The sequence below is a fragment of the Oratosquilla oratoria genome, chromosome 33 (assembly GCF_046742065.1).
Source record: "Oratosquilla oratoria isolate Oo_2021 chromosome 33, ASM4674206v1, whole genome shotgun sequence".
In the NCBI taxonomy this organism is placed as follows: Eukaryota; Metazoa; Arthropoda; class Malacostraca; order Stomatopoda; family Squillidae; genus Oratosquilla; species Oratosquilla oratoria.
The window spans coordinates 5,682,259-5,709,720 of NC_134809.1; the positions used below are offsets into that span (position 1 = coordinate 5,682,259).

The 27,462-nt window shown below is 41.0% G+C and overlaps 1 protein-coding gene across 1 annotated transcript in view; it reads left to right on the top strand.

Annotated features, from left to right (window-relative positions):
- The window catches only part of LOC143017724 (uncharacterized), a 34,146-nt gene extending 17,337 nt beyond the window's left edge, over window positions 1-16,809 (top strand). The window contains exons 11-17 of the mRNA XM_076172510.1: window positions 1,814-1,901; window positions 2,533-2,620; window positions 5,074-5,224; window positions 6,092-6,176; window positions 8,443-8,530; window positions 9,888-9,999; window positions 10,641-16,809. Coding sequence (XP_076028625.1) covers window positions 1,814-1,901; window positions 2,533-2,620; window positions 5,074-5,224; window positions 6,092-6,176; window positions 8,443-8,530; window positions 9,888-9,999; window positions 10,641-13,021 — 2,993 coding nt within the window. The 3' untranslated portion in view covers window positions 13,022-16,809. The remainder of the gene's footprint in view (window positions 1-1,813; window positions 1,902-2,532; window positions 2,621-5,073; window positions 5,225-6,091; window positions 6,177-8,442; window positions 8,531-9,887; window positions 10,000-10,640) is intronic.
- Window positions 16,810-27,462: the final 10,653 nt, after the last annotated feature.

The window sequence follows — 27,462 nt, forward strand, 5'->3', positions numbered from 1 at the left end:
TATTTGAGGGGATGGAGAAGGGGACGGAGAGTGGGTTGCTGATTAAGTGAAGTGGACTTGCTGTGTCTTGCTGCATTGCCTCTGATCCAAGGCAGTGGGCAGGATACAGGGATGACCCATCATCCATGAGGAGCTAAGATCAGAGTGAGGAAAGTGTGGGGGATGGGAATGGAAGGGGTGGGAGTGGGTACTTGCCTCTTGACTTGGCTACCTCCCTTATAAGGGGAAAAAGACCTTGGTGTATGTGTATACATATATATGTGGAGGTGAGGTGGCAAAATGAAAAGGCTAGAGTATGGAGTTTTATTCAGAATCAAATGTTTCGACCTCTTGGGTCCCAGTGAACAGATTTACATTTATGAACCATAATTCACTTTAATTCTAAGCCATCAACATCAAGGAATTCAATGTTGATGGCTTAGAATTAAAATGAATTGTGGTTGATAAATATATACATACATATATATACATATATATACATATATATATATATACACATACATACATATATATATATACATACATATATATACATACATATATATATATACATACATATATGGGAATGGATGCGAAGAGGAGACTGTATGAAGGAGTGATTGTGCCAACAGCACTGTATGGGGCAGAAACGTGGAACATAAGAGAAGAAGAGAGAAGGAGTTTGAATGTGTTTGAGATGAGGTGTCTGAGAAGTATGGTGGGGGTTACTAGGCTAGATAGGGTGAGAAATGAGGAGGTGAGGAGGAGAACAGGGGTGAAAAAGGATTTGGGAGATAGGGTTGATGAAAGAATATTAGGATGGTTTGGACACATGGAAAGAATGAGTGAAGAAAGACTAGTAAAAGAGGTATGGAAGGCAGATGTGGAGGGAGTGAACATGAGGGGACGTCCTAGGATGAGGTGGATGGATGGGGTGAAGGGGGCTTTGGGGAAGAGGGGAATGTCTGTTGAGGAAGGAAGGGAGAGGACGGAAGACAGAGGTGAGTGGAGAATGGTTGTATATGGATGATGTTGTGACTGCATGAGGAGGAATGGGCGGGGGGGTGAGGTAGTATGTGTGAGTAAATTTTGACGCAGCCCGAAGGGATTTCTCCCCGTCCTCTCCTTATATGCAAAGGGGGACGGAGAGGGGGGGTCGCCGATTAAATGAAGCGGCCTTGCTGTGGATGTACTGTGTCTTGCGACACTGCTTCTGACCCAGGGCGGTGGGCAGGGTGCAGGGATGACCCGTCATCCAGGAGGTGCTCAGATGAGAGGAAGGGTGGGAGGGGTGTGGAGTGTATTTAGGGATGAAATGGGTGGGAGTGTTTTTATGCCTTTCCCTTTTTGGCTACCTCCCTTGGAAGGGGGAAAAAGCCTTGGTATATGTATGTATGTATGTATATATGTAGATATAAATATATATTTGTATGCTTTGATTATACTCATGACACTATATGAAGCAGAGACTTGGAGTTTAAAGGAGACAAAAAAGAAGAATCTGGAATTATTTGAAATGAAGTGTTTGAGAAGTATGGTAGGTGTTTCAAGGATGGATAGAGTGAGAAATGTGGAGATGAGGTAGAGAAGGTGGATGGAAAGAGCTGGTGGATCATAGTGCAGAGGTGGTTTGGTTGTATGGATGAGGAAAGTCTCGAAAAAAGTGTGGATAGCAGAAGCAGATGGAATGAACATGAGAGGAAGACCAAGAATGAAATGGATACTAAAAGGTTCTCTCCTCCATGTAAAGGGGTTGGCTGAAACGGAGTCAAAATATTGGTATTCTAAATCCAGGGCCAGTATATACTAATAGAAAACTTATTCTTATCCACAGGGCCAAATGACCTCACGAGGAAGTTTGTCGAACTAAGAGTGTCACGTCACATGGACTTCTTGGAAAATGGAATACAGGCAACTTATACGTAAGTTTGGCAACCCAGTGTTCGTCCCCACAAAAATACCATGTATAATAGTAATAATTGCTGCCTTGAGTTTCACTGACTGGAAGCCTGCAACAGTCGTTGGGCCCTTCCAGACCTCTGGGAAGAAACTTCGGACTTTTTGATGTATTAGTGTGGGGCTGTTTCTGTGTCACCAACTGAAAGTAGTGGAAGGAGGGGAGTAGGCACCTAATGACAGCTGTCCATATGTGAAAAGGAAGAGGAAGTACAGTTGAAAAAGACAGAAAGAGATCTTTGGTCCAGTCCAGAGATCAATTAGCAGCCCCTCAGAGCCACACTGAACCTCTAGGTAGACATGGGATGGTGATGTGTTGTATAAAAGGGGAGCAAGTTGATGATTCTCTGTGGCGTCCATCTTACAAAACCACCACAATCTGATTCAGTGCCATAAGTCAGAATATGTAGTATATTGACATATGCTTTTCTTGTATTATGTCATTTAGAAATAATTACCGGTATATGACAGTATGCGTGAAATAATTTAAATTAGAATTTTTCTTTTTAACTGCCTTGACCATCCACTGTCTTTCTTTTGTATTTAATTTTATATTATTTTTTTTTATTTTCTTTTATGTATATATTTTTTTCCTAGGGAGATAATGGAGGAGTTGGGCCTGGAACATATTCTCAACCCCAACCAACTTAGGAAGAAGTGGAACTATCTGGTTGCCAAGTACAAGGTAATTGCTAAATTAATTATGTCATGTTAATTAGCATTGTCAGATATTGGTTTCTTAGGGGTCACACCTCATATCCTAGTCATACATACATACATACATATATACATACATACATACATACATATATCAAGGGCTTTTTCCCACCCATACCTATCCAAAAATCCATTCATTGTCTCTCCCATCTTAGTACCTCATGGATGATCTCTGCCCCCCACTGTGCTGCTCAGGTCAGAGGTGACCCAGCATGACACAGCAGACACAACAGGGCTTGACTGCTGAAACTGGTTTAACCCCACTACTTCATTACATATAAACTACCTCAACATCCACTTGAGAAATATATGAAGCAGATGAGAAGACCTATCACTTCATCCATTTATAACCACTCTCCATTCACTTCTATCATTTGCACTCTCTCTTCCTTATTTGAAAGACATTCTTCCTCCATTTTGGTACATCATGTTATTATGCAAGGCAGTGGGCGAGGTGCAGGGATGACCCAGCATCCCGGAGAAGTCAAGATAAGAGGGAGGGAGTAGGGTGAATGGGAGTGGAGTATGTGGGGATGAAATGGGTGGGAGTGGATTTTATTTTGTGTATTTTGAAGGATGTCTGTATTTTCTTGACTCATTGCTCTGAACAACCAAATAATCAAACTACACAAAATAAAACATTGAAAATAGCAGGATGCACCAAAGTCACCCCAATAGAACATATGCATACAGAAACCAAAATACATATAGAATGTCACAAGACAATGATTGTTACACAGTTTAATGCAAGAACCCACTGCCCTAATTGCCCATCTTGTTACAATAAACAATCTCAGCCAACTGATTGCAACAAAATTCTACACCAACTGTAAAGCACTCAAACATCTACAACCCACTTGTACCTCACAACACATCCATACAAAAACACGTCCATGCTCGGATCTTTTCAAGGCTTACCACCAAACTCCTTACTCTGTCAGACCCCTATGAACATCAGCCCCATAGAAATATCCCTCCCAAGAGAAGTAAGAACCACATTACAGAACTACATTAGTCTACATGCCCAGGATGTAACAATTCACCCCATACTATTCAACATGTCATGGAAGACTGTATTATACACAATCATGCATGCAAACAACACAACATATGCTCCATAAAGGATATGTGGGAAAACCCCATTTTGGCCGTGACATTCCTTGGGGAGATGGGACTGCTTGGACAGACAGTCTAGGGAACAACAACAACTACATTAGTCACCATCCAACACTAAAACAATAACATCACAGAATAGGTCAAGGGTCACCATCCAGCAATAAAACCATACCATCCCAGAATAGGTCAGGCTGTAGAAATAAACTGTCCCAGATGCAACCATCAAACAGAAGGCCCCACACTAGGCATACCCAGACAACACAATATTTCTTAAGTGACTTAAGGACCAGTCTGGTGGTTGTTGTTGGGTCCTCTGCAAGAAAGGTCTGGGGGCAGTTGATTGATTGATTAATTGATTGCTCACATATACTTTCAACATCCTCCTCTCAGTTACCCCTTCCATATGCTATCACTAACTGCTTCAGTCTATCCTCTAACTCAGTTGCAAGTGCAGTATCATCTACAAACAGCTGGCTCAACCCCCATTTCCCTCCATTATCATAAATTCCAAACCTCTGTCTGGTACTCTTGCATTTACCTCCTTTGCCACTCCATCCACTTAAAGTGACAAAAAATTGCTTACATCCTGAATTGTATAATAATTCATGACAAGTTTGGATAGAGAAACTTAGATCATATCAACATATATACACCAAAGGGCCTTTTTCTCCTTGTACACCAAACCTACACTCATCCTACACACCATCTTAGCACTTCATGGACGAAGGGTCATCCCTGCCCTCTGGCACATTGCTCAAGTGAAAGGCAGTGCTAGGAAACCCAGCACTGGAACTGCAATATAGCATATAGCAGCCAAAATAGGACATTGATTCAGTAATCTGGATATATGTCTGACACAAAACAGGATGTATGCAAGTCCTCAGTGATGATAGTTACGTATGATTACCTTGAATCTAAGAAGTACCTAGTTGTCAGATTAAATGGACAACTTCACCCACAGACTAAAAACCTAAAATATTGGTGTGGGGAGATCATGTGTAGGTTGGTGATTTGGTTTTGGACTGGGCTTAGTAACTACTGTTTCCTTCATCTTGACATATAAGAAGAGCTGACAGCTGGTGACAGCTCCCCCACCTTCTATTACTATAAGTTGGTCACAATTTTCCACATTAACTCAATACTGGCAACAGTCCAACACTTTCCTTAATATATGAAAGGGCCCAGGAATCATTGCTAATCTTTGTGGGACTGCAGATTTACAGGCAGTGAAACTTGAGACAGTACTTTTTATTATTACTGTGTTCTGCTTTTGATTCCTGTGTTTATCTACACTTGTGTCCACAGGAACTTTCTTGCACGAGCGGTCCTGATGGTAGCTGTCCAGCTCCTCATTCCTGGCCCTTCTATGATGACATGCATAAGGCACTTCAGCAGATTCCAGAGAATGCTATACATGGGAACATCAGATCTGAGCGTACCAACTTAGACAATATATGTAAGTAAAGAAGTTAAGAAGGGTATAACTGTGAAGGGGTGATTGTGCCTACAACACTGTATGGGGCAGAGACTTGGAATGTAAGGGGGAGAGAGGAAAGATTTAGATTTGTTGTGTTTGAGAAGTATGGTGGATGTGAATGGATAAAGTGAGAAATGAAGAGGTGATGTGGAGAGTGGGGCTGGAAAGGGAGCTGGTAGATAGCGTTGATGGGAGAATATTGGGTTGGATTAGGCACATGGAAAGAATGAGTGTGGAAGGCAGGATTGAATGGAGTAAACTTGATGGGAAGTCCAAGAATGGGATAGATGGATATGGTGAAGGGGGCGTTAGGTAATAAGGGGAATGTCTGTTGAGTGGGGAAGGGAGAAGGCATTAGATAGGTGTGTGTAGAGAACGGTTGTGAATGGATGGTAAATTGACATGACCCAAAGGGTTTTCTCCCTATCTTTTCTGTTTACTTGTGAGGGGATGAGGAGGGAGGATTACTATGTAAAGGAAGCATGAGGGGTAAACCAGCTTAGGCTGTTGGGCTGTACTGTGGAGATGTTTTGCTGCATTGCTTATAACCCAGGGATTGGATAGGGGGCTGGGGTGGCCTTTCATTCACGAGGAGCTAAGATATTTTTTAAAAGGAAACAAATGGATGTGGGATGTGTGGGTGTGGGATGGCTGTAGGGTGGGTGCATACCTTCGCTAGTTACCTCCCTTAGAAGCGGGAACCTTTTGCTATAATGATAAATGGACATTTGTGTATATTTTCTCAGAAGTTTAGTTTTGCAAATTAATGTTCTTTTTACAGTGAGTGTGAATAGATATTAAAGATTTTTAGACTTACCCACTCTGTTGACTTTTATTGTTTCACAGGGACAAAGGACATTACCACCCGATTCATTCAGCTCAGAGGGTCTCGGCCTCCTGATAACTCCAAGAAGGTGTCCTCCATGTTTGCGTAAGTCTTGCCACAATTCCTGGTACTCAGAAAAGTTTTACCTCTCTAAAATCTTTCATTTTTTGTTAGAAATAACCAATGCTTTTATCTTTTAGGACATTATTACATGAAAGAAATGAGGTCATAGAGGTGGTGAGAGATTGTGTCTTATGACACTGCTTCTGACTCAGGGCAGTGGGCGAGATGCAGGGATGACCTGTCATCCAGAAGGTGCCAAGATAAGAGGGAGGGAAGAGGGTGGAGGGGAGTGGAGTGTGATAGGGATGGAATGGGTGGGAGTGGTTTTTTGGCTACCTTCCTTATAAGGGGGAAAAAAGCCTTTGGCATATGTATGTATTACTTAAGGCTCATCCCCCCTCAGAAGTGAGGTAACTAGCTAAGGCATGGATCCACCCTCCTCTCGTCACTTACCCATACAACACCCATTGTTATCCTTTGAAAAAAAAAAATCTAAGCTCCTGACCCAGGCAATGGGCAAAGGGAAGGGATGGCCCCTTGTCCACAAAGAACAACACTGCCCCCTCATCTATTGAAGATATTACAGAGCAGACAAGAATAAGTCCCTTTAAGTCACATGACTTCCTCATGTATACTCATGCTAAGGTTTCTTCTTAAACTCTTTTTCACTGTCATCATTTCTTTTTCAGTACTAATCTCCACTATTGTTTCTGTTGCTCCATTCCTTCTTACTACTTCATCTGTTGGCTCATTTCCTACTGTAGCATTAAGGGCTCAAGTACCACTACATTTACATTTCATAAAATAAAATTCTCTACTCATTTGCTTAAATCAGTCTATGTTGCTTCACTCACTTTTCGCACCATCAAGGTCACATGCATTTACAAATGTCCTGATCTTATATTCCAGTCTTAGCTTTGCCCTTATCATCCATGAGGACACTTACCTGATATTTTTCTCTATTCCATCATGCACTTACCTATCTCATTGCTTATCAACAGTGCTACTCCTTTCCTCCCCTGCCTTCAGCACCCTAACCACTAAACTCTTAAATTCCAGCTCTCCCCTCCCTTTCAGTTTTGTTTCAGTCAGTGCTAACACATCCATCATTATTCACACAAACTTTCTTACACAAACTTAATACCATTTTTTTACCTTTTGCTCTGTTCTATTTATATACCAGGAGATTTTTCCCCCTTAAAGGGAGATAGCCAAGTCAAAGGGATGTACCCACTCCCCTCCACCACCCCTTCCTCCCTCACATCTTAGCTCCTCATGGATGACTGATCATCCCTGCATCTTACCCACTGCCCTGGGTCAGAAGCAATGTATCTTTGTTGGACAGTGAAAAAGAAATGCAAAAAATAGGAGTGAATGGAGATTGGTTCCAGATGGATGAAAAATGACATGGCCTAGAGGGATTATTTTTTGTCTGTTCATTGTATTTCTCAAATAGATGAAGGGTGGGGGCACCATGTAATGAAGGAATGGGGGTAAGCCAGCTCCAGTTGTTGGGCTCTGCTGTGGTGTTGCTGTGTTTTGCTGCATTGCCTGAGATCAGAGCAGTGTGACAGGGGACAGGATATGACTCTTCATCCACCATGAACTATGATGGGAGGAACAACAAATGGGTGTGGGATGGGTGTAAGTTTTGACTGCCACTCCTTTTATAATAAGGAAAAGGCCTTTTAGGATGTGTATTTATATATGTGAAGACTTTCATAAATATTCATCTCATTTCTTGTATACATAATTCTTACATTCAACTTCATGAAAATGTTTTATTTAAAAAATGTGAGGGGAATGTTGGTTGAGGAAGGACGGGAGAGGACAGAAGACAGGGGTGAATGGAGAATGGTTGTATATGGAAAATGTTGTGATGCATGAGGTGGATTGGACGGGGGAATGGGGGTGAGGTAGTGTGTGTGAGCAAAAATTTTGACGCAGCCCGAAGGGATTTCTCCCCGTCCTCTCCTTTATATGGGGGGACGGAGAGGGGGGGTCGCCGATTTAATGAAGCGGCCTTGCTGTGGATGTGCTGTGTCCTGCGTCACTGCTTCTGACCCAGGGCAGTGGACAGGGTGCAAGGATGACCCGTCATCTAGGAGGTGCTAAGATGGGAGGGAGGGTGGAGGGGTGTTGAGTGTTTTCGGGGATGAAATGGGTGGGAATGTTTTTGTGCCTTGTCCTTTTTGGCTACCCCCCTGGTAAGGGGGAAAAAAGCCTTGGTATATGTATGTATGTATGTATGTATATATATATAAATATATATATATTCTTAATATTTGAATTTATATGTATATTGCAGAGACATCATTGATGAACTTGGTTTAATGAATGTCATAACACCCAATCAAGCACGCAAGAAATGGAACTATCTCATGAGTAAATACCTGGTGAGTCATTACACAGAGTGATGTAATTTCTGGTAATATAATTTTGAATTCCTGGTAACATTTTTGGTAGTTTTTATTCATAGATGTGTTGCGAAGGATAACATAGAAAAAAATGTATCACATTTTCATAAAATGTAGATATCAAATAAATTTGTTACTACTCTAATTTCATGCACCCTTCGGCTCTTTAAAATGTTAATAGGTGCCCACTTGGTTTGAGAATGGTAAACTTGCTGTAGAGTTGGTTATACAACCCTTCTCTCACCTTTTCTACACTTCTGTCTTTACTACCAAACTCTTAGCTCTTCTCACCACCTTTCACTTTATTTCCTATTCCCTTTTCTTTTCTTTCGTAATTATCTGTCTTGCAGAACACCCTAGAACAGGGGTGAGCGGCAATTGATGCATGTACAAAACCTGGTGCACTGATGCTTTGTTTCCAGTACGTGGAACTCAGAGCTCGCCTTAAAAAGAAGAAAAAAGGGGGGGGAAAAAAATACACACACACTAATAGATCTCCAAAGTGCATACTGCACTGGGCAGCAGATTGGGGCCCATACTTGTATGGAGGCTTATAATTTTACTCTGTTGACACTTGAGAAAATGTATCAAAGATTTGGCTGATTTTGGCATCCACCCTTGCCATAGAAGCTGTTTCCACCCTCTCTTCCTGTTATTGATCCATGATATTCATCTATGGCTCATCTGATTTCCTTTCTGCTTTAAATCTATGTCCTTTTCCTGGGTACCTTCTCATGTCAACACTTCAAGCAATGAAGGAGGCACCAAAGCAGCTAGAGATTCAGCATTGAATTGTTCTGATGCTTCCACCCCTCTGCCTGCGTCAGACTGTTCACCCATTCTTTAAAACACACTACATATTTTGTGGCAAAAACACAGAGGCATTGGTAGTAATACTCAATAGACCATTGGAAGACCATCCAACTTTATGTTTATCCAATGCCCCTCTTCCTACCAACAAAACCAATATTTTGAGAGCATTTGTGTACTTAAGAAAAAGACATTTTTGTCTCACTCTTGATTTCTCAGGTCTGATAAGACACTTTGTACTTGTCCATATGGTGCTCCTCTTATTATATCCCTTATTCTTCCCACACTATAGCTCCCTTGTATACAATAAATGTATCAATTTTTAAATATCATGCTTTCATATTTACCCTGCACTTGACTATCCTGTCCACACCTACAACTGAACTCTATAGCCCCATTATAATCTTGATACTAATGTAATATTGTCCACAGGGCTAGAAACATATTATTGTCTGAAGAATACAATACAATATAATCCTTCATCTCCATTTTCATAACCTTACCTTTTCTTCTTGAACCACTACAGGACCTAAGTCATCCAGACATAAGCGAATTCACCCGCCTCTCATGGCCCTTTTACACAACCATGCAGGCTGTTGTAGGAACCCTTTCCTTGCCACAAATTCTCTCCAAGAAAGGTAAGTTGTGGTCATGTGTTCGAGTGAGAAAGAAAATCCAAATCTAATTAATTTGGTTTTTACTTTTCTTTGTTCTAATTACATGCGAGTGGATGAGGAGGGAAGGTCATCAAGTGATGTAGTGGTGGGGGTAAACCAGCTTCAGTTGTTGGGCCTTGGAGTGGAAGAACTGTGTCTTGCTGTATTGCTCTAACTAAGGCAATGGGTGGGGGCCATGAATGACTCTTCATCCACTAGGAACTAAAATAAAAATAAAAATATATGGGTACAAGATGGGTGAAGGGTGGGCGCATGCCTTATCTGCCTGTCTCCCTTATTAGGGGGAAGAGTCGTTTTAGTATATAGTTAGAATAGATATTATTTAATTTAACAAATTGATAAGTATATAGACATAGAAGGTAAGGATGTTAGGCTTTTGTGGACTCGGAGAAGGCAAATGATAAAGTTGACAGAGCAGGTTTTCGGTGTGTGTTACAAACATGGAATAGGGGGAAGAAAAACTTGCAAAAATATTGTTGAATGCAGAGGTGGAAGGAGTGAACTTGAGGAAAGATGTGGTTCTTGTATATCATCAGTAGGGGTGGTGAGAGTACAAAAATAACAAGTAACTACCCATTAATCTTCTCTTCTCTCCCTGCTAGGGTTGACAGATGAAGCTGAAGATGAAGAAGATGCTCAAAAGAAGGTTGTCAAGCGTGTTCGCCAGTACACTTGCTTTGTATGTGGAAAGACAGGGAAGATCCTCAACGACTTTTTCATCTTTGAGCACGACCAGCGCCTTCTTCATACGCAGAAAACTGTCCTGGACATCATCAACCATCTTGTTAGTCGCAAACTGCAGAACATGGAGGCAAGTACTTGCCTCTGCAGCCGTTGCACTAACCTTGTTAACGCAGCTGACTCGGTCATCCACAGACATGACAAGCTCAAAGAGGAGGTTCAGGGTCTGTATTATGCTGGTGTAGCACAGGCGAAGATGGAACAGCAGGAGCACTACGGAAGACGACCAAATGCCTCGAGCTCAGATGAGGAAGAGGAGGAGAAAGTTGCGGTGACCATGTCTCGTAGAGGAAGAAAAAGGAAGATCGTAGAAATGTCACCTGATTTCGTTTCGGATGTGAAAATAAAATCTGAACCTGAAGACGGTTTTGATAGTATAGAGTGTGATGTGGACTTTGATGATGACTCCGAAGACGAAAGGAGAAGAAAGAGAACCAGAGGAAGAGGACGTGGAAGAGGAAGGGGTAGAGGAAGAGGGAGGGGGAGAGGGAGAGGGAGGGGAAGACCGGCAGCACGATCCACATTGATTGGTAGAGGGCTTGGTGGTCAGTATCCTACTACTAATAAGAGAAAAATAGTTCCTTTTAAAGGCCCCAAGATATACAGATGCTCGGAGTGTGATTCAGAATTCAAGAAGTACACAGAGTTGATAACACATAAGAGGGAGATCCACACAGTGGTTGATAGCACAGTGTTAGAAGTAGAAGAGACAGTATTAGACAATGGTGTCATTACATATTTCAATAAAGGTAAGGCAAACAAATCGGAGACAAGTCATCCTTGTCGGGACTGTGATAAACAGTTCCTGAGGAAGGAGGACTTGTGGTACCATCAGGAACTTGCACACACGGATGGGAAGGGGAGATCGAAAACTGCCTTCAAGGACCGAACCTATGCTTGTGAGGAGTGTGGTGAAACATTCCTCTTCAAATACAAATTGAAAATGCACATCAACAGCAAACACCTTAATGATGCTGGTCAGAATGCCAACGATTTCACGTGTGGCGAGTGTGGATGCAAACTTGGGAGTCTGCCGGGACTCACCTTTCACATGCGAAAACACCACAACAAGTCACTCTCGTACCGCAAGACGACCGAGTACCTCTGTAGTGACTGTGGCTTCATGGCGCCTTCGAACAAGAAACTTCGGGAACACCAGGAGGCTCATTGTGGTGCTTCGACCAAACCCAAGGTGCAGTGCGAAGTGTGTGGGAAGACAGTGCTCAAGGTCTCTCTCAAGATGCATAAAATTAAGATGCATTCCGAGTTCAAAGAGCAGTGTGATAGGTGTGGTGAGCGTTATGCCACCAAAACTGATTTGCTACGCCACATTAATGTGGTACACCTTCGAATTCTTCTCTATAATTGTCAGTACTGTGGTGAGCGGTTTGCCACGTCTGATGCTCTAAGGTACCACCGGGTTAAAATGCATGAAAAACCGTCCTTCTATTGTCAGATCTGTGGTAAGTGTTACAAACGTGTTGGGGAGCTCAATACTCACATTAAGAGAGCACATAATGATAGGAGAAAGGCAGAAGTCTGTACATATTGTGGAAAGGAGTACTACGATCGTAGCAAGCTGCGTAACCATTTGGTAAGTAAGCACAATGTTCCTCAAGAAATGACCTATTCTGAAAACTATTTGCGTAAAAAACGGGTAGATGGGTTGCCTTTGGCAAAACACATGGAAAAGAGGGTTCTTATAGACAAAGAGATGACAGTACATGTATCACAGGCAGCTGTTGTACAACAACAGCAGCAACAACAACAGCAACAACAACACTCTCAGACACAGCCACATGGGCAGCCTCAACCACATGGGCAGCCTCAGCAACATCCACAACAGCAGCAGCCACAGCAACAGCATCCACAGCAACAGCATCACCAAGTTGTACAACAGCAACAACAGCAGCATCCTGGAATGCGTGGAGGAGTGGTGGATGAAGCAGCGGAGGCTGCAAGAAACCTTGGGGCCTATCAGGAGATCAGCACTGCCGAGGAGGATAATTCCTTGGTGGTGACAGAGATCACTGAGGCCCCAACAGCTGTGGAACAGACGGTCCTAGTGGACCCGCTTTCACAGGGTATGATGCATCACCCCCAAATGGCACATATGCAACCTCCTATGCCCATGCACCACCCCATGCACCCTCAGATGCACCATCAGGCAGCCATGTCTCGGTTAGGGGTTCTTTATCAGATGAATATGCACCATCCAGGGCCATCCCACCTCAATATGTAGTGGTAGTAGGGACCCCTCCCGTCAGGATCACGTAGGTATAGGGACCCGGACTCGCTTTGACCTATGGTTTTGGACCCCTCTCTGTGGTAGAATGTGACAGGAGGAACCCCTCATTCCAAAATGATGTGGTAGTTTAGACCTACATCCCATCAATGTACCAGCATGATAGGTACCCATCAGTAACGGTTAGGGTAATGCAGGGATTCATCTAAGAATGGCAGAATGAATGATAAAGAAGAAGGATCACCCCCTCCCCCAAAATTAGTAGAGTGTCAAGTGGGTATTTGTATCCCCTTCAGCATATTGATGTACCTGTTAGACTTTGTTCTAACCAGTGCCAAATTATTTTATTCTGCACAGGGGAAGATTCTGGCCTGAAAAAGGCCCAGATCTTCAACATGAAGTTCTCCTTGTAGCTGAATATAATTGTTATTTTAGATGGAACAAAATCTGTTAAGATTACCAGTATGTTGAAAGGGTTCTCAATCTTGCAGTGGACCCTCATCTTGCATTGACAAATTGCATTCAGTTAGTTGTCTCCTTGCTGAGTCACTTCTTTGTGTATGTATGTGAGAACATAGTGGCCAAGCAGGCCGGAGCAACACCTCTGGAAATAACCAACCAGAAGGAGAATGTTTGGAACCTATCCAGCATGTGGCAACATAAAGGGTTCATATTCTTGAATTATAACCTTCAGCTATTGTCCATGCCCATGCCATATGGGTTTTAGCATATGAAAAGGGTATGTAGGAAACTTTTTCATCGCAGTAGTTCAATTTTAAGGTTTTCTTCTTTCTAAAGATGATTTTTCAGCTTAGGGAGGGAACATGGGGAGAATGGTCTTGATTAGATGAAAACACATTGGGTACTCGGTGAACCCATCAATTGATTGTGGTATTAATCTATCTATGACAGTCTCTAATAAGGATACCACTATGCTGAAAGGGTTTTTCCTTTGTTATATTTGTTTTTTCCTTCTTTATTTTTTCTCTTCTTCCTCATCTGGGACCAGTGATGGGTACCTAGTTGTAGTTGTCCTTCAAGGCGGACAGCAGAGTTGTCCTAACAACACCCTCTCTTAGGGACTGACACTTTGTTTCCATACTGGGCCCAAGATATCTTTGTCATCTTCAGCCATATTTCATACACCTTTTCACACATGGAATGCTGATCACTGGTGACTTCTTCCCTTCTTCTACTTTCAGCTAGTAACATAGAAACAGTCCTATACAGTGAGTCTTCCTTACATGGTAATTATTTATCCGGTAATTACTACCCTCGATTCTGTTTACGGTAAGAAATATTCACAGATATGGTATCCACTCGTGTTTTGGAGGTAAAATTAGATATTTTGAAGAGGAAAGAGCAGGGAGAAGGTATGTCTGCCATAAGTCGAATCTTGGGTTCGGTATACAGTAATTTAAATTTGCGGTAAGGTTTTCAGGAACGCATATCTACTGTATAACGAGGACTCACTGTACCAGTATAACACATGCAACAGTCCAAAGTTTATTCCCATAAAGACTTGTGGGAGGGCTTTGGGATGCCAACCACCTTGGGACTGTGGGTTTTCTTATTAGTGAAACTTGAAATAACACCTTTATATTACATCCTCATCTACACTGGGCCGGGTACCTGTTAACTGGTTACCTCAGGTTAGGTAAGGAAACTATCTTCTACTAAGGGGAAACAAAATTCTGATTAGTCTCGAAAATTTGTTGTACCATAACCCACATATGTTGGAAGATAAGTTGTAGGCCAAACTTTTTAAAATTTCCATCTTGGCAGATCAGAACGGTATCAAAAGTAAAATTTGTCACACCCAACTTTTAGTTTCTTGCTATAATACTAGGCAATTCATTTTTAGAGTGGTAGTAAATTGGGGTTAAGTTGAAAAGAATTTGAGTATAGTTAGCTACTGAGATGAGATTGTAAAATTTAAATTCCTAAAGAAATGAAAATGTTTAAAAATAGCCTCTGTCCACAAATATGGCAAGGGAAATATAATGTAAGGATGAAGCCTTTATTATCTGTACTTTTTGCTCATTAAAGCATAAGTACAAAGATGTAGGTTACAAACTCTGTGTATATTTGTACATTATGCCTCAGGGGAATGGGGCACACTGTACACACTCATTTATAATCTGCATCTTTGTACTTTGAGAAAGCTTAGATTAGTGAAAAAATGTACTACTATTAAAGGTTTAGATTTAACGAAAATCAGGATCTTAATATTTGTGTAAAGTAGAATTGGAAGTGGAAGCTCGCAGGCTGAGCAGGTTAGGGCCTCGTTACTTGTGGCGAAGGTCGAGTGGATGGCGGTTCGAATCCTGCCACTGGTGAAGTTGAACCAAGGGCATGGTTCATTAAATTCCATGCTACAAAGTCCTCTGTGAGGGGCACTGTCCTAGCCCTCTGGTGAGGGGGAGTTTGTGACGTTAAACCATATCATCATCATCATCAATATTTGTGTAAATACAGGTCCTAAGGAGATGATAATGAAAGGTCGTAACCAAGATTTCAGAGACTGGGATTATCTGTATACTTGGGGATGGAGGTAAAGTTGAAGGAGACAAGGAGAGCTTGAAGGGGCAAGGAGGATGAGGGAAAGGTTTTGCTACATGGAAAGTGGGGTTGGGATTTGTTTTGGATTTATTTGGGTTTGTTTTGGATTTAATTGGGTTTAATCTTTACTAGATTATAGGATATGACATGGTGCAGCTTAAGTTTTTGTATGAAACTGGTACAGTATATCTGTACCTAGATAAATAAGTGTTTGCTTACAGGATTCACATTTTTATTTATGGTTTCCATATAGAAATATCACGGTGGAGCTTGTTAAGTTTTAGGAAGGGCATCTTGTTATCTAGTGAGGTTTAATATTACCATATATTGAGACAGCTGAGGGGTCTTCAAGCTGAAAGTTTGTCAAAGATGTTGAGTCAGGTCAGATGGGACTAGATGAGGGGTCTAATGAAGAAAAAGAATCGGAAGGGGGTTAGAAACAACCTTTGTATCCATAGCTGAAAGTCTGCTTGCACAGGAAGGGCTGAGAAGGCATAGAATGTAGTTTTGGTGCAACAGTGGTGCCATTTTAGTAAGATCTAAGGTGGGTGGGAGGGAAGATGAGGTAATGGAAAAATTACTGGTAATGAGAGTACATATGTTGTACAATTGTGTATAACTCGACAAATATGATTGCAATGTGTATATACAGTAAAAAAAATAAGTACACCTTTGTCACACCTACATTCTGTTAGAAGGGAAATTTGAATACAAAGAAGCTTTGTGTATATTGTCGTATCTATTATCCGTGCAACAATTTTTAATGTTTTATTGGATTCAGATTTGCTAACTGACAGAACATAGGTGTGGAAAGTGTGTGATTAAATTTTATTGTATATACATTTGATTAACACTTGACAAAGCAAGAAGCAATGTTGTCTTTCCGAGTACACGTATGTGTATGGAGACAAATAATGTATATACATTTACATGTATATGCATATGTGAATATATGTGCATACATTATCCTCTCAATAATTTAACATCACTGATTTGAATATAATCTTAGTTTAGTTAAATGCCCATTTGAGTTGCTATTTTTTTAAATATGAAATATAATTTAAGATGGTACAAATATTTATTGAATAATATGAGGCTTTCACACTAAAATTAAAAGGTGAAAAGGTGCTAAAACCATAAACATCATCACAGCAGTTAGAATAGGGAGGGATTTAATTTATGTATGTGAGTATATATATATATATATATATATATATATTTATATATATCCGTGTATATATATATATATATATACATATATATGTATATATATATATATATATATATATATATATTTGAATATCTAGGGAGCAGATTCTCTTGTATGCATGCGTTATTAAAGTTGACAGCATTAAGGAGGTTGTTAATCTTTGTATGGGTATTCGCAAGCTTTATAACCAGTATTCTGCCATTTGGAGGGTTTGGGCATAAACCAGATTGCCAAAATGATTCATTTAGTCAACGTTTCGAAACGTTGAATAAATTAATCATTTTGGCAATCTGGTTTATGCCCACCCTCCAAATGGCAGAGTACTGGTTAGAAAGCTTGAGAATACCCATAAGAAGATTAACAACCTCCTTAATGCTGTCGACTTTAATAACGCATGCATATATATATATATATATATATGTATATATATATATATATATAATATATATATATATATATGTATGTATATATATGTGTATATATATATATATATGTATGTATATATATGTGTATATATATATATATGTATGTATATATATGTGTATATATATATATATGTGTATATATATATGTATGTTTGTATATATATATATGTATGTATGTATATACATATATAATATATATATATATATATATATATATATATATATATATGTATACACACATACACAAAGTCAGGAGAGTTGCTTGTATCCAGGCTTAAACATGTGTCGTAGTCCAAGTACGAGAAATTGAATTGTCATGATACAAATTTAGGCTTGAGGTGTCAAGGGAACAGAAATTAGTGCCAGGATTAAGAACAAAAGTCTTGTGACTGATGAGAAGTAGGTGATTTAAAAGCCATGACCCGACTTGACAGGCTGTATCTTATGCACTATGCAGTTACCTTCATTCATAAGTGCTACAGTGGGTTGCATCTATAAAGCTGTAAGAAGAATATTTTTTAATGTTGAATGTTTGTGGTACAGTCTTGGGTCATTAAAAACTTATTTATATCCTCGGTATGTGACCCAAAGACATACCTTTGACAGCTTGGTAGAAGACATCAGCCACTGTAGTAGTTTGAATAGAGGCAACTGAACCATGCATGGTAAGAAAGGTTAAGCATGGGTTTGATTCATTTATTCCTTTTTGCAATTAACTAGCTCACAGCTATAGTGCCCTCAGGTCACCTATGTGCACCATGCCAGCCTCATCTTAGGTTTAGTAGCACCTCAGCCTATGATAATCTAATGGCATGGCTCCAGTTGACATATGTGCATATATATGTATCTTTTGCCATGTACTGTATATACATACATACATTACATTTAATGTATTTAGTTTATGTTTGGATGAAAAAAAAATGTTCAGACTAATTCATGTTTTTCCAAGTTATTGAGGAGATAATATATCCACACACACATGACACACATACACGACTCAGTGGCACAGTGCTAGCGATTGCAACCACCACTAAGGTGGTCCAAGTTCGAATCCTGCCCAGGGCTGAAATAATTTCAGTATTGGTGCGCTGTGGGTCATTACTCCAACTCTTTTGGGCGGAGAGTTGGGGGTGTGTGTGCGTGTGAGGTCACAGCATTACTCATAGATCGCTCATATATGAGCTCTGAGCTCTCTTCCGGGTGGGTAATAGCTGTCGATCATGAGTCCAACACGTGATCCAAGATCATGGTGAACCATGGTGAATGGTGAATCACACACATACATATACACCTCAAATCTCGAGCGGAAGAAAAAAGTTATACATGAGGAACTTGTGCTTATGGGAAATGGGGGTGTAGCCCGGTGCGAGTCAGAGTGCTGCTGGCCACAGCGGAGTTCCGAGTGCAGACTTCTACCTCTCTTGCAGCACCTATGCATCAGGCAAACAATTATGTACAAATTCATTGTGTGCCACTTTGTCTGGGAGGAGTTATTCTTTGTATCTAAAGGGGATGTGGGCAGGGGTGTCTTCTTTACAGGAGTGTGGCCCACAACATTAAGTTAAGGTTTGACCATTCCCATCATGTAAATGTTTGCCTGCCCACCAGACTTCACCAATTTTTTTTTTCCGTCAATGTGTGGGAACGGGTTTTCACCGAGACAACCCGATGAGGAACCATGGACCAGAAGTTTTCGATGACTTGATCTTATGGACCTTTATCAGGGGTACAGTCTTCACAAGAAACGTATAATTTTGCATCTTCCTATTTTCTGTTCATTTTGATGTACATTGATGAAGTTTTCTGTACAGATCTGTGCCCGTTTTGTTTTTCATTTTACAATAAATAAAGATCATCTGTTTCTCATACATGGTTGTGAAAATGAGGGCATTCCTGGTGTAAGTCCATTCTTTTTTCTTTGTTAGGATGTTAAAAAAAAACACCAAATGGTTATTATATTAAACAATTTCATTCTAGTTTAAATAACTGAAATATCACATGCCAATACTGAAAGGAGTAGTGACTAACATCTCTTTAAATTATTGACAGTATTGAAACTGGTGAATCCAAAGTACGGGATTCGTGTAAAAAACACAGACATCTAATAAATTATTGTCTATGCCGAAGTTTTCTTAAACATCTCCTTTCAAATATCTTATCCCATAATTCTCTTTGTCTCTTTCCTAACCTCCCTCCTTCCCTTCCTCATTCTCACTCTCCTTCCCTCATATCCACCCTCCCTCCTGAGTGAAGGTAGGACATGTCAGTAATAAAAAGAAAAAGAAGAAGAAGAAAAAAAAAAGGGGGTCTCTGAAGATTCCCCACAATGTGAGGAATGGACACAGGACAGAGTAGGCTGCAATAAACTATGTTCCCTCCCTGTCTTGCTACTCCCTATCTTCCCTCTCTCTCTTTCTCTCTCTCTATAACTCCCTCTAACTCTAACTGTACCCCCCTCTCTCTCTCTCTTTCTATCTTTTTCCCTCTCACTCTCCTCTCTCTCTCTTTCTCTCTCTCTATAACTCTAACTGTACCCCCCTCTCTCTCTCTCTCTCTCTCTCTTTCTCCCCTCTCTCTCTCCCTCCTCTCCTCCCCCTCTCTCTCTCCCTCCTCTCCCCCCCCTCTCTCTCTCTCTCTCTCTCTAACCACTCTCTCTCTAACTACCCTCTCCAGCTAACCCTCTCTCCTTAACTGCACTCTCTCTCTCTCTCTCTCTCTCTGTGAATAATGATAATAGTCAGTTTATTGAGATAAGAGTGGTGCACTGACATGGTAAAATTTGAGCCAATTCTCTTACTAAAACTGAATGATGTGTACTCTATACGGAATAGCTCTGTTCTTGTAGCGGTCAGTCCTCGGCGATCCGATGGGCATAAGTTTGTTGTTATGCCTATTGGGGTAGCGTGGTAGAGGACTGTTGGGTGGAAGATCTGTGTGTGTGCGTTTACGTAATTGTATTTAATTACAATGTGGAAGAAAGGAGCAACGCTTGTGCGGTCCTGTCTTAAATCTCCCATCTATCATACCTTTGATATCATGTATGATTCCAACCTTAGCTATATTATATATTTTCCAACAGACGGGCCAGATTAAATATATAAGGCATCTTCAAAAACATTTTAGGTGTGTAATTGCCTAACTGCAGTATACAGGAAAAGAGCAATCTATGTGGAATCCTGTCTCCTGCGCTACAAATTATCGTACCCAGCTATTAATGTATGGTTCCAGCTTTGGTGTGTGTGAGTGAGTTTACCTAGTTGTATCTTACGGGAAGGGGAGCTATGCTCGTGTGTCCCGTCTTTGTATCTCGCATTGTCCAGTTTGCTATTAAATTCGTGTATAGTTTTTGCACACACTTGTTTTATCCAGTTTGTTCCAGATATCCACCACCCTGTGTAGATTTTTTTTCAGGTCTCTTCTACAGTTTCTTATCATGTCCCCTTGTATTTCTCTTGTCCCAATTTATTAAGTCCTCTCTATCAAGGACTTCCGTTGAATTATATCGTGCGTGTGTGCGCGCGCGCGTGAGTAGGAAAGGCTCTCTCCTTTCAAAACCCCGGAAGCCGTAGCCGGCCCGGAAGTCCAAGTGACCGGCGCCATTGCCCGAGGAAACTGCAAGGTGCCCCCGTCCGGCTGCCTCGCAGCTTCACCTGCAGCTGAGTCTACCTGTTGTACGGAGAGCGAAGATTGCTTGGAATTAATATATGGTTGATAGTAACGCACACACACGTATATGTATGTAGATATGTACGTGTATATGACTATTTTTTATGTTTTAGTACCGTTGTTATTTCTCCTGCGATTGATATTACTATCATCACTATTGTACTTTTGTTATTGTTATTGTAGTTCATTTTATCGTAGCGAAAATTGGTAGAAGTAAAAATCTTGTCGAAGTGCGTATACTGGGCATTATATATATATATATATATATATATATATATATATATATATATATATATATATATATATATATATATATATATATATATACACGTGTGTGTGTAAATATGAAAGGTAGAAAATATAACTTCAGGATCGATATTCATGATAATACCGGCTGTGTTGAGTGGGACATTACTATTACTGCTGCACCTATTACTGTCATTGCAACTTCTACTGTTGCAACTGTTGATGTTGCAATATTCGAAGTTCAAGAAGGAACATACATATATATATATATATATATATATATATATATATATATATATATATATATATATATATATATATATATATATATATAATGTGTGTTTCGATGGAACAGACATTATGTATAAAATTGGTAAATATCTAGTTTATTTTTCATCTTTCTAAGCTTCTCTGACCAACTATAAGGTTGTGAAGAATTTCTCTAAACTTCATCGAGGAAGTTGTAAGTGTAAAACAGGATTTTATTTTCTATCAATTTTCCAGCTGCAGGATATGGTTGAGTGTATCGTACATTAGGGTTCAAGGGTTCTTTTGTAGAAATATACTTAAATCATGATCATTGGTAATGGTTGTTTTATAGTGAGGATTTGAGTTTGCGTATACATGAACAGTGAGCGTGGCTATGGTAGAGCCTGTTATTATCTATTTTTCTACAAAACATTGTATTTGTAACATTTAGTCTAACACTCTCTCCTTAAAACAGAGACAGCGTTGTAGAGAAAAAATTATTTGTTTATTTAAACGATTAATTACAACGTAAAAAATGATAATTATTTTTTTCTAAACCGTAGCCTCATAGCTCCCACATATCCTGTTTCTCTAAGATTTCCACTGCCGTTGGCGACTCAGGCCTATACGTTTCATCACTGACCCTCAAAGGATAGGCATTTCTGGTGTACATATACACCATGTGAGCACATGGGACAGACTTTGTGCACATGTTTACAGGCAAGTGTGTACATTGGACGACTCTCCGTATGTGGCGACACTGGTGAACGCTTGTGTAGGACCGATTAAAAAAATAAAACGACTATGAATCATAGTATTTCCTATATTGTATTTTTTATACTGCCTGGCAGATTACTGAATGTTGTAAATCCATTGAAAAATATCTTACTGAGACTGGTTAAAACCGGGTAAAATGAAATGAAAGCATAAATTTCGAAGCGTGCATATATTGTTCATGAACATGAGAGCTGACGGGTGTATGAGAATGAAACGCGTGACAGTTTTCTCGTGCATTTCGTATTTTGACGTTCTTTAGCCGGTCACTGTACCTTTGAATTACATCGACAAGCATCCGCTAACTACTCTAATTTTCTATTTGTGGAACATCTGTCTGTGGTCTTTATTGTTTTGTGGACCCCAATTTGAAAACGGTAGGCCATAGGAGAAAGCGAAACATGGCGGCCATCATGCAGATATACTCAGGGCGGCGTTTGCGCATGCTTACAAACTACAGCGTCTCGATAATCCTCTCATTTGAATTTGGCCAAGATTTTCTTCGCTAATGCAGCTGAATTATTGTTTTAAAGTTCTCAGTTCTCGTTATTATAAACTTATCTTTTCGTTATTTTTCAAATTTTCGGTTACATGGTCATTCCGCTAATGGAGAAGTTTGTGTTCCCAGATGAATCCATGCCAAGTGAAAGTGTCAGAGACAGACGAAGAGATAAGGGTCAAGTTACGGGAGATGGGATTTACCGGACTCAGGAATGTAAATAAATGAAGGCGTGGGGTGAGGAAAAGGAGAAGGAGGAGGTTGAAGAAGAATATGAAGAGGAAGATGAAAGAAAAAAGGGAAACCGACGGGAAATAAATGAGGTAGAGGAGGATGAGGAAGTGAAGAGGAGGATGAGAAATAGCAGGTGGTAGGAGTGGTTAGCAGATGTCCTGGACCGAAGGGGGAGGAGGAGGAGGTGGAGGGGAGGGGAAGAGGAAGGGGAAGGAAGGGACGAGATAGGATGGACAGAGGAATGTCATTGAGGAAAAGGAAGTGGGAAGGAGGGTGGGAGATGGACTGAGGGAGGGAGGAAGGGAAGGAAGGAAGGAGGGACACGTGGGGAAGAAGAGGTGGGTGGAGGAAGGAATATGGAGACGTGTGAAAAGAAGAGGGAGAGCAAGAATGTAGAGGAGACAGGAAGGGAGGGAGGGAGGGTGGTGGATGAAAGGCAGCTGGAGAGAAGGAGATACGCGAAGATGGATACGGAAAGGGACAGTATTTCACCATAGTGTTGAATCATGTGCTGGTCCCGTGACGGACAGCTGTAACACTCATGAGACTCTCCCCACCTTATATTTATGCCCTCAGGGTTTCCCTAGGCTGAATAAAATCATCTGGCGACAGGGAGGGGATTAAGAAAAGAGACGTTAACTACACAGCTTCGTCAACATCATGCGAGTGACCATCATCAGTGTTTATCACCTCACGATACTATTATCATTGTTGTCGCCATTACACCCGTTATTATTATGTTACCGATACGGCCACTGGTTTCACTGTTCACCATTGCCATCACCGTTATCACAGTCACCATTACCACTGTCACTATTGCCACCAACACCGACACCACCGTCATCATTATCATAATCATTGCCACCATCATCATTATCACCATCACCAGTGACAGTGTCATCATTTCCCTCATATCCAGCACCATCACTATCACCATCACCATTACCATCATCACCATCCCTATCCCTCGCCTTCTCCCTCACCTTCACCTCTCCCCCTCACCATCACTATCACCATAACCTTCACCTTCACCCTCACTATCTCACCATCACCCTCACTGTATGAATGAGTGTGGAGAAAGCGAATAAGCTTACTCGTGTACGGGTGAGACACGGGTGGGGGGGGGGGGTCGTGATGTCCCCACTGGTTAGTACTCTCCTCATCCAGTTCCTTGAAGGTCACGGCTTGGAAGTCTTCCTGGCGGAGTTCCCATCTCTGCAAGGACCTGGTTTGACCTTTGTCGCTCGCCTGGATCGCTTCCTCGTGCTGAATGACCTAGACTCATTGAGGTTAGGGCTAAGCTCCTTCTTTGGGTTGTACTTGTAGAACCTTTAGACAGATTTAGGGGATGGTTTCTGTCACTAGAAAGTAGAATATCTACCTGGTGTCCTAGTTAGGTTTGTGTGGCTTATTGGCTTATTTATAACATCTACCTTTGATTATCATAAGTATGGCCAAGTTAGCAAAATCCTACTTTCTACTAGTAGAGAGTGTTAGGGAGAGTGAAAGGTTTTAAATGTACGGGTCTTAAGATATCCTGTGAAAGTTTCCGACTTCCATTTTATTTTGGCTGCTCCCAAGTCATATTATTTGTCTTCGTGGTACCAAAATCTTCCGAGAGGTGCCGCTTTTCCTCTCTGCAAATCGTCGAACAAGACACAAAGACATAAAGAAACAGATCTACGAGTATGTCAGATGGGACACCCAAAATGCCTCCCCATTCTTAACCATCAAAAAAGGTTGATCGGTTCAACATGATGACGTCAAGAGCTTAATCCCTTCGGTGAGGTGACGTCATGGGGTTAACCCCTTCAGCATTGTGCAGGATTAATGCAACTGATCGAAGAGCATGCGCACTTCGACTGAATAAAAGGGATCTTGACCTCTTGGGAAAGTTGGTCATGCAGCCTAAGTTACCTCGTTCTGTTGTCCCAAATCACTTAACCTTCACTAACTCGGTAAATAACCATTTCTTTCTGATTATCCACTTTCCTTATTCGCTGGGGCTAGGTGACTAGATTTAGCAGTGGGTCAGATTTCAATCGCTTATTCACCTTGATCTCTTAAAACCAAGAAGAGGAAGAAACATTCGGATAAGGATGTCGCTGTTCTAAGGGGGGTAGTTTGAACCCCTAGTCCCTCACCCCTCACAATGGAAATAAGCTCACATGCTTTTTTGTGTTATCCTCGGCATTTGTAATTAATATTTCGAACTACTATGTGTTCTTTCCATTATCTGCAATTCATGTATATTGATTCAATGCCAAATAAAATTATTATTATCATTATTATTATTATTATTATCATTATTAATAATAATAATAATATTAATACTATTATTATTGATACTATTGATATTGATATTATTGATATTATTAATATTATTAATATTATTGATATTATTGATATTGTTATCAATATGATCAATATTATCAATATTACCAATATTATTATCATTATTATCATTATCATTAGTATCATTATTATTATTATTATTATAATAATAACCACCATCACCCTGGTGGAGGCGAGGGACTGACTAAGGTATGTCCACAGGCCACGGAATGTTCTGGAACATCTGGCAAAGGCGAATTGTAGAATGGACAGAAAGAGCCTTGTCATCTCGGAAGGGTCTGGAATGTTTTCCAAAAGAGTGTCCCTGTAATTCGTAGTGGTGTGTCTTACTCATTCTCAATATCGTTTCTTATATAAGATGTGTGTGGTTCACCTCAGTCTTGCATCACGTGTTAGCCCCGTGATCGACAGCAATTACCCTCCCGGATGAGAGCTCAAAAGCTCGTATATGGGCCAATCAGTAAGTAATGCTGTGACTCCCCCCTCCTCTCTCTCTCTCTCTCTCTCTCTCTCTCTCTCTCTCTCTCTCTCTCTCTCCCTCTCCCTCTCCCTCTCCCTCTCCCTCTCCCTCTCCCTCTCCCTCTCTCTCTCTCTCTCTCTCTCTCTCTCTCACACACACACACACACACACACACACACACACACACACACACACACACACACACACACACACACACACACACACACACACACACACACACACACACACACACACACACACACACACACACACACACACACACACACACACACACACACACACACAAACTCCTTGTCCACCACAGCTGGAGTGCCGGCTCGCAGTGCAGCGATGCTGAAATTTCAGCCTTGGGCGGAACTGAACTCGGATCGCTGAATTAGTGGTCGAGAGTGGTACCACTATACCGTCGAACCATGTGTGTGTGTGTGTGTGTGTGTGTGTGTGTGTGTGTGTGTGTGTGTGTGTGTGTGTGTGTGTGGAGGGTAGAGTGTTCCTTCTGCGTGACGTCACGAATCAGAGTCCATTTCAAATCACACTGGCCGTTACATTACTGTGTTCCGTCACGCCGCGTTTATTACGTGACCTAATATACATCACGTAGGTCCTTTCTTTCCCATGACGTCGCGCGGGCGTTGCGTGATATGACAACGAAAGAATACGTCACTGTACGTCACGGGGGTGTTACGTCGTGTCGCGCCGGTGGAGGACCTCTTCATTGCGTCATTCCGAGTGACGCACTTCCCCTTCTCCGTAATCCGGAATTTCCGGATTCGGGGCTGTTCCGCGTACACCGATGTCCGGAATTCATCCGGTGTCTGGTGACGAGAAACTCGTCCGGGTAGGTTGTGCAACACGCCTTGAGGCGCCGCAGAGCCGCGAGCACCAGGCAAGACAGTTTTTCCTTGATTATGGACAAGTGATTCATTCTCTTGAATTGCAGTTGACCTAAAAAATGCGCAGACGGGTTTCTTTAAGTTGACCGAAACCCCAGTGGTTTAGCCGGGGGGGGGGGGGAAGAGGGGTAAAGGGGGGAGGACCACAGAGGGGGATCCGACCCCCCATCCCCAAAATTTTAATTCATATTCAAAAATATAAAAGGAATATTCTATGTCGAATACCTATTGAATTCATTATGCCATACTCGGTATGTTACATGTTTGGTGACTTGAAAGAATGTACAGTTCTTAGTAGAAAGTCTTTTGTATACTTTTGTACTTTTAACAACTTAATTTACGTTAAGTAAGCGTCGGATATTCGAACTTATGCACGAGGAGCCATTGTTAAACTCCCTCACCAAAACATCCTTCTCCCCCCCTTCCCTACTCCCAAATTATCTTTTGTTACGCCCCTCTAAGAACTTTTGGTGTTAACTAAAAAAGAATCTTGAAAGAATCAAGATATTTTTTCAGTGTTAGAAGTTTATCTTTTTAACCCATTCAACTCCGATGACAAGATGTCTTGTCATTTGGTCAAATAAAACAAAAAATCATAAAACACCAAAATGTTTGATCAAACACCAGAAAAATATGACGTCAGTCCTCGCTTCGCTGCGAGCGAAGCGAGGATTGACGTCATATTTTTCTGGTGTTTGATCAAACATTTTGGTGTTTTATGATTTTTTTTTTTATTTGACCAAATGACAAGAAATCTTGTCATCGGAGTTGAATGGGTTAATCCACCAAACCGCAGAGGAAACTAGATATATTGTGACGAAAAAACATCTTCAAACGGGGATAA